The sequence below is a fragment of the Acomys russatus genome, chromosome 9, assembly GCF_903995435.1.
Source record: "Acomys russatus chromosome 9, mAcoRus1.1, whole genome shotgun sequence".
NCBI classification, from domain to species: domain Eukaryota; kingdom Metazoa; phylum Chordata; class Mammalia; order Rodentia; family Muridae; genus Acomys; species Acomys russatus.
Genome location: NC_067145.1, coordinates 27651006 through 27665272, shown reverse-complemented (window position 1 = coordinate 27665272; position 14267 = coordinate 27651006). Strand labels below are relative to the sequence as shown.

General features: G+C 42.5%; 1 protein-coding gene across 1 annotated transcript in view; it reads left to right on the top strand.

Moving 5' to 3' along the window:
- The window catches only part of LOC127193807 (zinc finger protein 91-like), a 36340-nt gene extending 22371 nt beyond the window's left edge, over positions 1-13969 (top strand). Inside the window, 2 exon segments of the mRNA XM_051151044.1 lie at positions 12364-13536; positions 13538-13969. Coding sequence (XP_051007001.1) covers positions 12364-13536; positions 13538-13774 — 1410 coding nt within the window. The 3' untranslated portion in view covers positions 13775-13969.
- The last annotated feature ends 298 nt before the right edge of the window (positions 13970-14267 follow it).

The following is a 14267-nucleotide window of genomic DNA, read 5'->3' as shown; positions in this document are numbered from 1 at the left end:
CCTTGTATCAAGTTGGCACCAGAGTAGCCAGTGCAGTAGATACCAGACTGTTTGGACTGCTGGGTCTTCCTCCTCCTCAACCCCCCTCCTTGTCTGAAATGCTGTGACTTGGTTTAGTTACCAAGTCAGTGAGTCAGAGGCCAAATAAAAACCTAAGATGCCTAGCCTCTCTGTTCTGGCCACTGTGGAGAAGGAGATTCCCCCTGCCTTACAGTCCTCACATTGAACCAATTCTGGATCTGACTGTCTGAAAGAATCGAGAATCTGCTGTCCCAAGAATCTCTCCTGACCTACCTCACCTCACAGGAGTTGGCTGGATTATGCTACACCTCAGCTGAACCCCACAGAAGCCTACTGAGCCCCCATTAGTGCAAGGAGCTAATGAGCAGAGGCCCAGGGGTTCTTTTCCAGTTAACATTCCAGCGATCTGGAACACTCGGGATGCGTCCTTCTCTGAGAAGCCTCAGGCCCTCCCCACCCTGTTGGAAACTATTTTCTGACCCAGGATGACCATAAGCAGCTTCCAGGTAACCTTTTTACAGCTGAAGAGAGGGATCGAACCATGACTGAAGCCAGGAAGGCTGCGGTGGGTCTCAGGATAATCCAGGTGGACACAGAAGGATGGGTTGCGTGAATAGTGCCCTCAACTTTACCAATCTAGACCCCAACACGGGTCAAGATAAGGTGGCACTAGACACCTATGGCCAGGCCCTACTGACTGGCAGACACTGGGAACTGGACTTTACTCAAGTTACTCTGACAAGTTTGGCTACTGATATTTGCTAGCTTTTTTCGCAGCTAGCTTTTCAGGATGGGTAGCGGCTATTTCCACCAGACCAGAAATGGCTACTAAGTTCCTGATGGATCGCACTCCCTATCTAGCCTTTCCTACTCTTTGGGAGTATCTCAGCAAGTGGCCTCAACTCTAAGAATACACTGGAAATTGCACTGTATGTATAGGGCCAAAGCTCAGGACAGATAGAAAGCACTAATAAGACGGTTAAAGAAATATTAACTAAATTCAGTGCAGCAACTGTGCAGGGTGGACTGAGGTCCTCCCTGCATTCTTTTTAGGACCAGATGCTCCCCCCTACAGAGACAAGCCAACACCACTCTAATTGGCACCAGTCTCTTCTTTTCTTGGTCACCATGGCTTACTACCCTTCTAGCTGCCGTATCTGAACCTATTCTTGTATTTCCCCTCGGTGTTCCAATCGCCCTTGCATTTTAAAGTGGTTACTAACATAGGTTTAAAAAGAAACACTTCTGCTACAATATTGTCACTACAGGCTCTGTACCACGCTGTCCTTCAACATGAATCTATGATTTCATTCATGTGGTCTAGAGCCATTGGGAGATGTGATGAGTAAAGAAACCCATTTTGTGCTAGGTATCATCTGGGTACTGAGTAGCTGTTTGTCTCTGCTTCAAGTTTCTGGAAGATAACTTCTAAGCAACCCTGACTCCGTGACTCGCCACTCAGAAATGTGCAGCTGTGACTGCTTGTTACGACAAGACTAACTGCTGGTTTGCTTTCCGTAACTTGTTTATGCGGTCAGTCGCAGTTTATTTTGAGGTCACCTTGACCACCTAGACTTGGCAGAACAGAACAGATCTTGTGTTTTGTTTGTTTGTTTGTTTGTTTACTTTAAAAGGCCTTGTTTCACCTGCCTCTGAGCGCATTTGGGTTAGAGACTATGGTCTTGATAGCAGCTTTAATAAATTTGCTTAATTATCTCCTGAGTTGAGTCTGGGAGTCTTTCTGGTGGCCATGAACTCCACAGCACTCATCAGCATCAATTATCCCTGTAAAACAAAGGTCTCACTTCAGAGCTTCTGCTCTCTTGATAATCACAGCAGATCCTTCAGCCCCAGGTGAGGACCACAGATTCTTAACTCAATATGCGACAGCCCCACAGAGGCTGTACGCGGCTCTCAAGCTCCCCTGAGAGCCTTCATCCTCTGCATTTCTTTTGAGAGTCTTGTCTTCCAGGCTCCCACAAAATGGCTCACCAAATTTGGAACATTCAACAGCTTTCCTGGCCCAAAGTTCCAAAGTCCTTTCCACAACCTTCCCCAAAACAACATGGTCAGGCCTGCTGTCTGATGAGTAGCCCACAATCCTGGTACCAAGTTCTGTCCTAGTTTGGATGAGTATTTCTAGGGTGAAGTATTTTAACCAAAGGAAGTTTGGGGGTGCATCAAGGTTCTCTAGAACAGCAGGGTATAGGATGGATCTATATATAGAAAAGGGATTTATTAGAATGACTTACAGACTGCAGCCCAGCTAATCTAATGATGGCTGGCAGTGAGTCCAGGAATCCAATAGTGCTCAGTCCACATGGCTGGATGTCTCAGCTGGTCTTCAGTATTTGCTGGAATCCCAAAGAATTAGCTCTAATGCCAGTGAAGGAATGGGCTTGCCAGCAAGGTGAGAGAGAACAGGCAAAACCCCAAAGCATCCCATGTTCTTATATAGAAGTGGTTCTCAACCCTCCTAAGGCTGCAACCCTTTAATACAGTTCCTCACTTTGTGGTAACCCCAAACATAAAATCATTTTTGTTGCTACTTCATAACTAATTTTGCTGGTATGAATCATAGTGTAAGTATGTGATATGCAGATGGTCTTAAGCAACCCCTGTAAAAGGGTTGTTTGTCACTCAATGGGTTGCAACCTAGAGGTTGAAAACTACTGTTATCTAGGCTTCCAGTAGAAGGTGTGGTCCAGGTTAAATATGTATCTTCCCACCTCAAGATTGGGATCAAAGGCATATGTCTTTCTGCTTCAAAAGGCTGGAGTAGAAGTGGATCCATCCTCTTCATTAAAAAAGAAAATCCCCCCATAGATGTACCTTCTATTTCTGCATTCCAGTTAATTCCAGATAGAATAACATACCAAGAATAACAATCAACAGGGAAAAAGAGGTTTATTTGGTTTACATATCCAGGAGTATTGGCCATTGGAGGAAGCTGAGGCTGTTCAGTGATCTTTGTGTGCACTGTACAAAGGAGATATATATATATTCATTTGTTAATTCTGTACCACCACATAGCTGAGCACTGTCCAGCTATCTGCATCATATTTTGTAAACACTCCCTCTCCCACCTCTTGATTGGCTTAATAAAGAGCTGAATGGCCAATATATGAGGGAAGAGAGGAAAGGCAGGACTTCCTCCAGAGAAAAGAACTCTGGGAAAGGATCTGAGGCACAAGAAATTCACCAGCCAGATGTGGAGGAAGAAACAGATGCCTGTAGTAAGAGATTGAGGAGAGGTTACAAGCCACGTGGCAGAACGTAGATTATTATAAATGGATGAAGAGCTAGTTGCCAAGCTCTCACAATTAATAAAAGTCTCCATGGCATTATTAGTGATCTGGCCCTCCAAAGAAAGTCCCTTTAAAGAAGGCAGGAACTCAAACAGGGCAGGAACCTGGAGGCAGGAGCTGATGCAGAGGCCATGGAGGGGTGCAGCTTACTCACGCTGCTTTTTTAAGGAACCCAGCACCACCAGCCTAGGGTTGGCATCACCCACAATGGCCTGGGCCATTCCACATCAGCGAGTTATTGAGAAAATGTCCTAGGCCTGCCTACATCCCGATCTTAGAGAGGCATTTTCTCACTTGAGGCTAACTTCTCTCTTTTGACTTTAGCTCGCGTCAAGTTGACATAAACTCCAAGACAGTGAGTTTCTTCTGGTGATAAAAATAATCTGATCTTTACACTGTCTCAGCTGAGAAATAATTTCACTGTCAATCAATGTCCACGGCATGAAAATGAACTCTTTCCTTTCGTGGGGTTTATAGTTCGGTCTCAGATATTACCAGTCCAGAAATAAGCACACTTGAGATGGGCGTGTCCCATTACTCCATGGTATCAATCTAGCCTCTTTATTGCAATGAGTTCATTTTATAGTATCAGGAAAATATCTGATACCTTTGTCTTAAAGGAAGAATCACATCTGTGTTCTGAGATGGGGAGTGAAGTTCAAGTAAAAAACATGCCCTTTGAATACTGCCACACAGAAGGAATGGCAGTAGAAAAAAAAGACAGAGGAAAATGAATAGGGCAGATCCAACCCAATACGGAGGCAAATCGTAGGCTGGATGAAGGGTCAGCAGTCAGTGTACTCACCATACTGTATTGATTCCAAGACCAGTTTTCCTTGCATTGGTAGAGGAGCAGGGAGCTTAGAGAAGACTTGGTGGTGAATATTTGCCTGAGTCTGTGAGCCTGGAGAGAAGTGGATGAAACCCTGTAACAGCTCTCACAAAATTAAGGTGTTTATGCAGAGTAGTGGATGAAAGTGTGGACAAAGGACTGTGGACAGATGAAGAGTCTCAAAGAAATTCTGGGCCTTATCTATAGGTAACAAGAGACATCTGTGTCCCCTGGCCCATTCCCCAAACTGTGGAGCTTTTTTCTCATTGATTTATTTATAGTAATGGATGTTAAGCCAAAGCCTACTTCACTCTATGCAGATGCTTTACAGTAAGAAGCCCCCAAATATTTTGGTAATTAGTAGTTCGGGGCATAGACGTGTGATTATTCTGTCTTAAACCCCGGAGTAGCTGATTATAGAACATTTCCAGGAAATTTGGTTTCAAAAACAATCCTAAAGAGTTTATGATGTGTCCCCAATGTAGCCTCTTGCTCCATTATAAAATAGAGTCATTGTGAATTTGCCCTCCTGCCATTAAGATTCTAGGTACACCTGAGCCTTTTAAGTCAGAACATATTGGTCAGAGTAAGAAAACTAATACACGCTGCTGCCAAAGGCTGGATTTGTGGGAAATGTAGTCTGTCTCATCATGACGTCACTAGACAGGAGTCTGCTATCTGCTTCCGGGTTCATTTTGCATTTGTGTTTCTCCAAACTCTGTGGCTTTCTGGAAGTTGAGACAGTGTGGCTTTTGCTCTGCGCTGGACATGGAGGTGGGTCAGGGTGCAGCCTAGCCCTGCAGGTCTCGGGGACTGTGCCGGGTGGGCGGGTCTGTCCTGGAGGGAGCGGAGAAGGTGAGAGCGAGAGAGGCGGGGAGAAGCCAACCTGGCTGTGCCCTGCTAAAGTAGGCTTGGCCAAAGTGCTAGGACTCCGGGTAGGGCAGAGTAGATTGCGGGAGCATGGCGGGGAGTAGCTGCTCTGTTAGGACTTGGCGGGCTGCCTGCGTCAATATGATGCTTCAGAGATCGGAAAGCTGGTCTGCTAGTGCAAGAATGGCAAGCGTGGAAGGTGTAGAATTGCTAGAGCAGGGTGGCTTGGCTGACTGCAGGAGGCAATGATGGGATGGGCGCTCACACTCCATCCACCTTGGCTGGGTGAGCTTGCTGTCAGTAGCTCTCACATTGCTGTTGTGGGATTTCTCAGGACATCTTTGAGCAAGTGGGTTTTTTTCTGGTCCCTCCCGTACGCTATGGCCGGCACAGGGCTCTGATTTTGAGTTCACGTAGAGCTTAGTTTCCAGGACAGAGAGTTCTGCGGGGGAGTTTGGTGCATGTGATGTTGGTCCCGTTTTCTTTGGAATAAATTGTTAGTTTTGGGGGCGGCTCACTTTGGATAAGAATCCCTCAAGGATACGCGCTGTGACCGGAATCCTCACACCCACACACCCATAAGAAGCAGAAAAATCTCATAAAGTGGACACACTAAGCTTTGCACCATCCATCCGATCCTACAGTGCAGAGTAAAAAATACTAGAAAATATTATCACATTCCAATTCCACCAGAAGCTGCTATGTCAGAAACACGACTCCTTTTCTGAAAGGAGAGATTATTGGTGTGAGGATTGTTAATGGAAGGGCTTGAATGTCTCTGAGGAGAAGAAAGTCTTGCAGACCTGACAGGCTGTCTACATTGCTCTCTGAGCACAAACTATTCCATCCTTGCTGTAACTCCCTGAAACCAACAATGCTGAGTTCCCAGATGTACCCTGTACAGTTATTCTGGGGAAGAAGGCTGGGCGCCCAAGTGTGTGTGTTCTCTCTCTCTCTCTCTCTCTCTCTCTCTCTCTCTCTCTCTCTCTCTCTCTCTCTCTCTCTCTCTCTCTCTCTCTCTCTCTCTCTCTCGGGTTGTATGCAGTGGGCTGCTCACTCAGCCCTTTGTGCTGTTTCATATTTTTGTTACACTTAAGTCAAATTGATTTGTGTGCTGGAAACTGACTGACAACATTGAACTATACTCTGAAGAAGCATGAGCTTTAAACATTATCATAAATACCAATATTTTCTGTGTTATCTAACTATAATTAAAATAACATAGACACTTTCTAGTTAATGTCACTAGTATGCAGGAAGCTAATATACCATTTTACACTGTTTAAGGTGGGAAAACTCCATTTTCTTGTACCTCGAATCTTGTTTCTTACAATGTAGATGTGATACAGGAATATGCTTACTTACAGGTCACACATATACATTTAATGTATATACGCACACATGTTTAATATATCTATCAAGCAGATCTATGACTGAAGAGAAAGCACCAGTATATTCTGTGCAGAACCCTATTATCTGTGCATTTCCCAGGTAGGGGCAGAAAATCAGTTGCTCAGTGTCACTTCTTGCTTCATAGCAAATTCAAGGCCAGGTATGTTACATGAGACTGTAAAGCAAACAAAAACTTACCAAAAAAAAAAAAAATAGGAGCTCTTGTTTCTCTAGTAGTGGAACACTGCTCAGTCCCCAGGACACACATGGTGGCTCACAATTGTAACTGTAGTTCCAGGGGATCCAACGCTATCTTCTGGCTTCAATAAGCACCATGTTGCCCACCAGTGTACAAGCTGGCAAACCCTTACACACACACACACACACATTGAATAACTTAAAAAAAACATTGTGACACCTGGAGAGTTAGCTCAGGGCTTGTGCTTATGTGTCTACCTAAGCATATAATGTATAGTGTATAATTTTGGTAAGTATAAAATAAGATTTCATGAGATTTTACCAAATACCCTTGGTGTTATTTGTCCTTATCCCCTGCCTTGTCCATCTGTATTGACCCCCCTCCCTGCCTGTCCCCAGGTGAAGCCCCCTCCAGGTTTTCCCTTTCCCATGTCCTGCTATTCCTCTCTCATGCCCCTCCTCACAGGGTCCCTTTACGTTTTCCCGGTTTCTATGGTTACTTCATGTTGTGTACTCACATCTGAGGATTTGGAGATAGGAACCGCCGGTGAAAGAGAACACATGATATTTGTTATTCTGGGTCAACATAGTCTATTCTAGATCCACCAGTTTACCTGCAAAGTTCGTGATCCATTTTTATTTACAGCTGGATAGTATTCCATGGTGCCTATGTACGACACCTTCATTATTCATTTGTCAGTTAAAGGAAAGGTGGATTGTATTTCCTAGCCATGGTAAATAAAGAAGCAACAAGCATGTTTCAGCTAGTATTTGTGGAGTAATATGTATAGTCCTTTGTGCTTATGCTGAGTCAGGTAGATTTACTTTTAGCTCTTTGTGGAGTCTCCATACTAATTTCTAGAGTTGCTGTACTAATTTGCGATCTTACCATCAGTGAATGAAGGTTCCTTTACCTCCACTCCTTGCCAGTCTGTTTTGTCAGCTGTTTTGTTTATCTTAGCCTTTTTGTCTGTGGTGAGGTGAAATCTCAAAGTTGCTTTAACTTGATTTCCCTAATAGCTAAGGATGATGCGGTAGTTCTTAGCCATTTTGTCTCTTCTATTGAGAACTTTCTTTCAATCCCTTGCTCATTTTTTAATGGTGTCATTTGTTTCTTTGAATGTTTGTTTTTGAGTTCTTCGTACGCGTTGGTACTAATCCACTCTCAGAAGTGCAGATGGTACTTCCTTTGGGTTTCTTCATGCAGTTGTTCTCTTAGCCGTACCTAGGTTGTTGCTTTATGAAGTCCTACCTGTCAATTGTTGGCCTGAATTTCTGGGCAAATGCAGTCCCGTTTAAAAACTCCTTTCCTGCATGTGTGTCTTGTAGGTGCTGCTTATATTTTCTCCCAGCAGTTTGGTTTTTCAGGTTTCAGATTGGGGGTTCCGACCCACTTGGATCTAACTTCGTACCGGGTAACAGACACAGATCTAGTTTCATTGTTCTGCCTCTGGTCATCCAGTTTCCTAAGTGCTGTTTAGTGAACATATTATCTTTTACCAGTGTGTGTTTTTTACCTCTTTGCCAAATATCAGGTTGAAACAACTCTAAATTTCCAGAATAAAAGCAACCTGAGGATAGCGTATGATCTATTGGCATTCGCTTGGACTTGGGTTTCCATGACTCTGTCACTCATGGGGCCTGCACTGCAGCTGAGTTAGGCTTGCTGTTTTAAAGTGTGTAAATGGTAATATTCTTGCACTTCCATTTTATCTCCTAATTCTTCCTTTGATCTCCCCTTGGCTGCTCAAGCCCTTGGCCTCTGACACACCTGTTCAGCCTTCACCAGGGAACTGAGTGCGCACTGCAGCCCTCAGCCCAGAGCTGCTGCGTCTGGGTCTGCATGCTCACTGCATTTCACTTTCAGGATAGTGTGCACTCAGTGTAGACAGCTACCTCATTACCATGTCTTTCCCCTGTGAGTATGTGTGTAATGTCTGGCACATATTGTAGGCATACCACAATAAATGCATATATTTGTGGAAGCCTAAATTTTACACTTATTTCATAAATTATATTCATTTATTTTATTATTTATTTTATATTTATTTTATTATTTTTGGCCCTTATGTAATTTTCTTTTCTTTTAAGTAGAGGTAGTAAAACTACATTTTGAAGAATATAATTAATACTACATACCAGTTTTAGAAGCATTTCTAGCTCTCTCTTCACCTTTGACAAAATTTAGAATTTTGACTGCAAGCTTGCTGAGTTTGATATTTATGTTATCCTATTTAATTCATTTATATTATTCTTTTACAATAATTTATATTAATTTTAATTATATTATCAATTTATATTAACTTATAATTAATTTCTACTATCTTAATTAATTAATTTAATTGATTTATTATTTCAGGAACTTCTGTCATTCACAGATGTGGCCATTGATTTCTCTGCAGATGAGTGTGAGTGCTTGAACTCTGCTCAGTGGAATTTGTATAAGGATGTGATGCTGGAGAATTACAGCCACCTCATGTTCCTGGGTGAGGATCACTTCCGTACTGAGCTCTTACGTCACTGCCTCTGAAGAGTATCTCACAGGAACTTGTGTTTTTAGTTGTTTTTTTTTTTTTTCTTTATTCTTACTTTCTATTCATTTATTTTTTGGTTTTTCATGACAGGGTTTCTCTGTGTAGCTCTGCCTGTTCTGAAACTCTCTCTCTGCACAGCAGGCTGGCCTTGACCTCAGAGATTCTCCTCCTGTTGGCCTTCTGAGTGCTGGGATTAAAGGTGTGCCCCACCACTGCCCAGCTGATTGATTGTTTTCATATGCCCATATAAAAAAAAAATTAGGGTGTCATTGATACAGGCAAGAAACTCTTTTTTCCTTTTGTGATTTTACTGTATTTGTTTTTGGAGTTATTTGCATTGCAGTGACAGTGTCAGCAGCTCAGAGGCATGAGTCACAGGGCACACGTGTTAAAGAAAATGTCCCACTCATCAGCTTTGATGCTTTTCCTGTAATGAGGCTCAGGTCCTGCAGGGTGTAAATGACTTCTAAGCACCTGTTGTTCAGGAAATGCTTAAAGACAGAATTCCCCACAACCTTGTATGGTCTCTTCTCTTTCCTTCTAAGCACGGAAGTGGGCTCAAATGTTAATGTCCATCAGAAAACAGCCAAGCATCTTGTGCCCTTCTCCAAACAGGTCTTGCTTCCTCTAAGCCCTCCCTGGTCACCTTTCTGGAGCAAAGCGCAGAGCCTTGGAGTGTGAGGAGAGAGGCAGCGGCTGCCATCCCTTCAGGCGTGTGGGATGAAGGAGCAGAGGCCCCAATGACAGGTGCGTCTATAACATGCGTTAGGAGTTACGGCTTGGTGGCTTCCCCTGCAAGATGTTTACATGACAACCCTCCTCCTACCCTCCAAGAAGCTTTGTATGTGTTTACAGTTGCTGCCAAAGTCCTTCGTTTAACTTGTTTTCTTGTATCTCTGTGTGCAGTGTTCTCGTCTGTATTCATATGTGCATGTGTGTGTTCGCCTGTGCATGTGCGCATACAGGTTCACATGTGCACATGTGCCTGAGGAGGACCCACGTTGATGTGGAGATTCTTCATGATGGCTCTCCTCCATTATTCATTGAGGCAGGGTCGCTCGGTCACACTCAGAGCCAGTCTCCGGAACCAGTTTGTTCCAGGGATTTCTCTGTCTTCCAGGCCTGAAATGGTAAGCTGGGTACCATGCCCATCCTGCGTTTACAAAGGTTCTGGATCTCCAAAGTCTAGCCCTCATAGTTGTGTGGCTGGCAGGCATGTTAACTGCTGAGCCATCTCCCTGGACCCAGTTCTTTTACTATTCCTGGGAGGGTCTAGATTAAAACAGACTTTCCTTTCCTTTCCATGAATCAGAAAGTGTGTGTGTGCACATTTCTACCAGCCTTAATAACACAGGACCCCCACAAATAAGCATTTCTATTCTTATTTACATGCTCATTAGCCAAACTAGTTTCATCAGAGCTCTCATGTGTATGCAAGTACATGTGTGTATGTGTGTGCCATGACACTGCTGGTTTTGTGGTCAGATTTTAAGAGTTGATTTTTCTCCTTCCACCATGTGGCTTGTGGGGATGGAGAGGAGATGTTTAGGCTTGGGGGGTCAGTGCTCCTTACCTTCTGAGCCATCTTGCTGGCCCTATAATGTATTTTTATGAGGGTTGGGCTTATTTTTATTTTCTTGCCACACACAAGTAATTTAAAATTCTGTGCTTTTATGAGTGTACAGTCATAGCTGAAAAACTACACATCTACATGGCGGGACTTTCTTGGACCTGCCAGTGGTTTAAATAATGACACAGAGACTTTTATATAGCTTGAAGTGTAGCTTGAAGCTGGGGTGATTCCCAGCTACCATCTAGACTTTACCAGGCTATTCTATCTGTGACCCACCACTTGGCTAGTTCTTTTACCTCTCTCTCTCCTGTGTCCCTTTCTGGTTTCTGCTTTCAAATCTCCCAGCATCCTCTCTCTCCCCAAAGTTCCACCTTCCATTTTTGCCTTCCACTTCCTGCTCCAGCTACTGGCCATCAGCTCTTTCTTATAACTGATCTTTATTGTAACTGAGACACTGCCTGACATTCAAGTATCTGAGCTCATGTGGAAGGACAAATATTTAGAAATGTAAAGCCAGTGATGGGCCATAGAAATGACAATACCAACATCTGCCCGCACTTAGCTCTCTGCTGGTATAGAATTAACAAGGGAAAATACAGAGACATGCCTTCACACAATGCGAAAGTTACTCCAACACATATAGATAACATATTTTTTAAGTGGGTCTTTGATAGTCTTTCAAATTGTTATTTGTCCCAAATTCAATCTTTTGCTCATTTTGCAACCTCTTTTCTGTGTTTGATTTTTTTTTTTAAGTCTAGACACTTTTATATTTAATGATAACATGCTTAGCTGTACCCATGTATTTTCAGATGATAGTATGAATGCTGTTTTCTCTAACGATAACATAAAATATTAAGATACCTATGCCATAAGTCTATTGGAAGTGGTATTATTTACTTATAAAAATATTATTCCTAATTTCAAGCCATGTGTATTTTTTCTCTTCATTGGTTATTCAATAGTTGTTGTAACCTTCCAAATGAGTGTTCCTAGAAATTGCGTGACTTTTTTCTTTACTGTCAGATATGTTCCCTTTAGCAGAACTTGTGCCACTTCTAGGTAAACTAGAAAGTTTAATAATTTTATTTTTAAGGTGTTTATATTATTATTGGCAAAACATAACACTATCTTAATGATTTCATGTATACTGATTAAAAGTGTTAGCTTTGAAACCTTAAACTGTATACTCAAAAAATGTTTTGTCGCCTTCCAATCAACATATCACAATCACCATTGGCTACCTATTTGACATGTTTACCAATTCTGAGTTTTCCTGTAAGACCAGAAGTACAATCTTCAAATAATGCTCTTGCTTCCTTTATTATAATGCCCTTTAATAATATCCTATTTAGGTGTTATATATCAAGTTAATTTTAATAGCTCTCCCTTCTTTGGTCCACGTTGTCTTCATAGTCTCAGTTTAGTGGTGGGTTATGTCGTTTGCAGCTGTAGTCTCTGAAGGAGGCTGCTGGGAATGCAGGTGTGCCAATGTCCATGAATACCTTCACGCGTACAGGATGTTTGATTTTGTGTCAAAATGTAGTCACAATGTTTAAGCATCCACACGAAGAAAGAGCAGTTTGAATCCAAAGTACTGTGGTTTGCTTTTGCTGACCCTTCCACACTTTTTCAACAGGATCAAAACCCCACAAGTGTAAAGACTGTGGGAAGGCCTTCGACAGGAACTCAGTGCTCATTCAGCATCGAAGGATCCACACTGGAGAGAGACCCTATGCATGCGAAGAATGTGGCAAATCCTTTAACTACTCTTCCAGCCTTAAACAGCACCAAAGGATTCACACCGGAGAGAAACCCTACAAGTGTGAAGTGTGTGGCAAAGCTTTTAACTGTTCTTCCTACCTGAGTAAGCATCAGAGGATCCACACTGGGGAGAAGCGCTACAGGTGTGAAGAGTGTGGCAAACCTTTCACTAATTGCTCGGGCCTTATTGTTCACCGCCGAGTTCACACTGGAGAGAAGCCCTACAAGTGTGAAGTGTGTGGCAAGGCCTTTACTGTCCGCACAACGCTCTCTAAACATCAGCGAATCCATACCGGGGAGAAGCCTTACAAATGTGATGAGTGTGGAAAGACTTTTAATGTTCACTCAACACTCTCTAAACACCAGAGAATTCACACTGGGGAGAAGCCTTACAAATGTGAAGAGTGCGGCATGGCCTTTAATGTTCGCTGCATTCTTTCTAAGCACCAGAGGATCCACACTGGAGAGAAACCCTACAAATGTAAAGAGTGTGGTAAAGCTTTTAACAGTTCTTCCAGCCTTCACCAACACCAACAAATCCATAGGGGAGAGAAGCTCTATAAATGTGATGACTGTGGGCAGGCCTTTAGCTGTTCTTCTTATCTGTATAAGCATCGGCGAATCCATACTGGCATGAAACCCTACAAGTGCAAGGAATGCGGCAAGGCCTTTTACTGTTCTGTAAACCTTATTTACCACCAGAGAGTTCATACTGGAGAGAAACCATATAAGTGTGATGAGTGTGGGAAAGCCTTTAGCATTTATTCATCCTATATGAAGCACCAGAGGATTCATACTGGAGAAAAACCCTATAAGTGCAATGAATGTGAGAAAGCCTTTAATAATTGTTATAATCTAATCCAACACCAAAGGATTCATACCGGAGAGAAACCCTACAAGTGCAAAGACTGTGGCAAAGCCTTCAATTATACTTCAAGTCTTGCTCAACATGAAAGAATTCACACTGGAGAGAAACCCTACAAATGTGAAGAGTGCGGCAAGGCCTTTAATTCTTCTTCGAATCTTAAACATCACTGGAGACTCCATACTGGAGAGAAGCCATACAAATGTGAACGGTGTGGCAAAGCCTTTAAAAATTGTTCAGGCTTTACTAGACACTACAGAATCCATACTAGAGAAAATCCAGATTAGTAAAAACAAGTTGCATAATAACTCAACACTAAAGAGTTCAGATGCGAGAGGAACCTTAGAAACGAAGGGAAAGGGAAGAGCTTTCATAATAGTTCAACCCTTATTCAGCATCCACCATTGTATACTGTAGAGACCTTGTAATGGTGAAGAAGATGGCTGTTTTGAACACTCTATTGTTATCCAACATCAAAAACTGGAGATATTCTACGAATGCAAGAAATGTGTGAAATCCTCATTAATCATGAGTGAATTCTAATCGAACTTTATACTTGCATAATGGCTTGGGAAGGAACACCTTTAAATAAATAAAACTGGGAAAAGCAAACTGTTAACAGTGAAAAGCACTGTGTAAATGGTGTTAGAAGCCTTTGCCCATCATGTACGTCTTAAGAAATATGAGGGAATTATCATAAGAGACAAATTCCATGAAGTGTATAATATTTACCAAAGCATCAAATGCTGCTTATAGTTAATAGGGAAATGCTTGGTGTGACAGAAAAACTCAGGATAGACATTGGAATCATGCAGATAAGTCTGTGAAGAAATCACTATAAATCCAAATTATAAGTTAAGCTCAACTTTGAAAAGTGAAAAGATCACCACTACTAGTGATTTTATCAGAA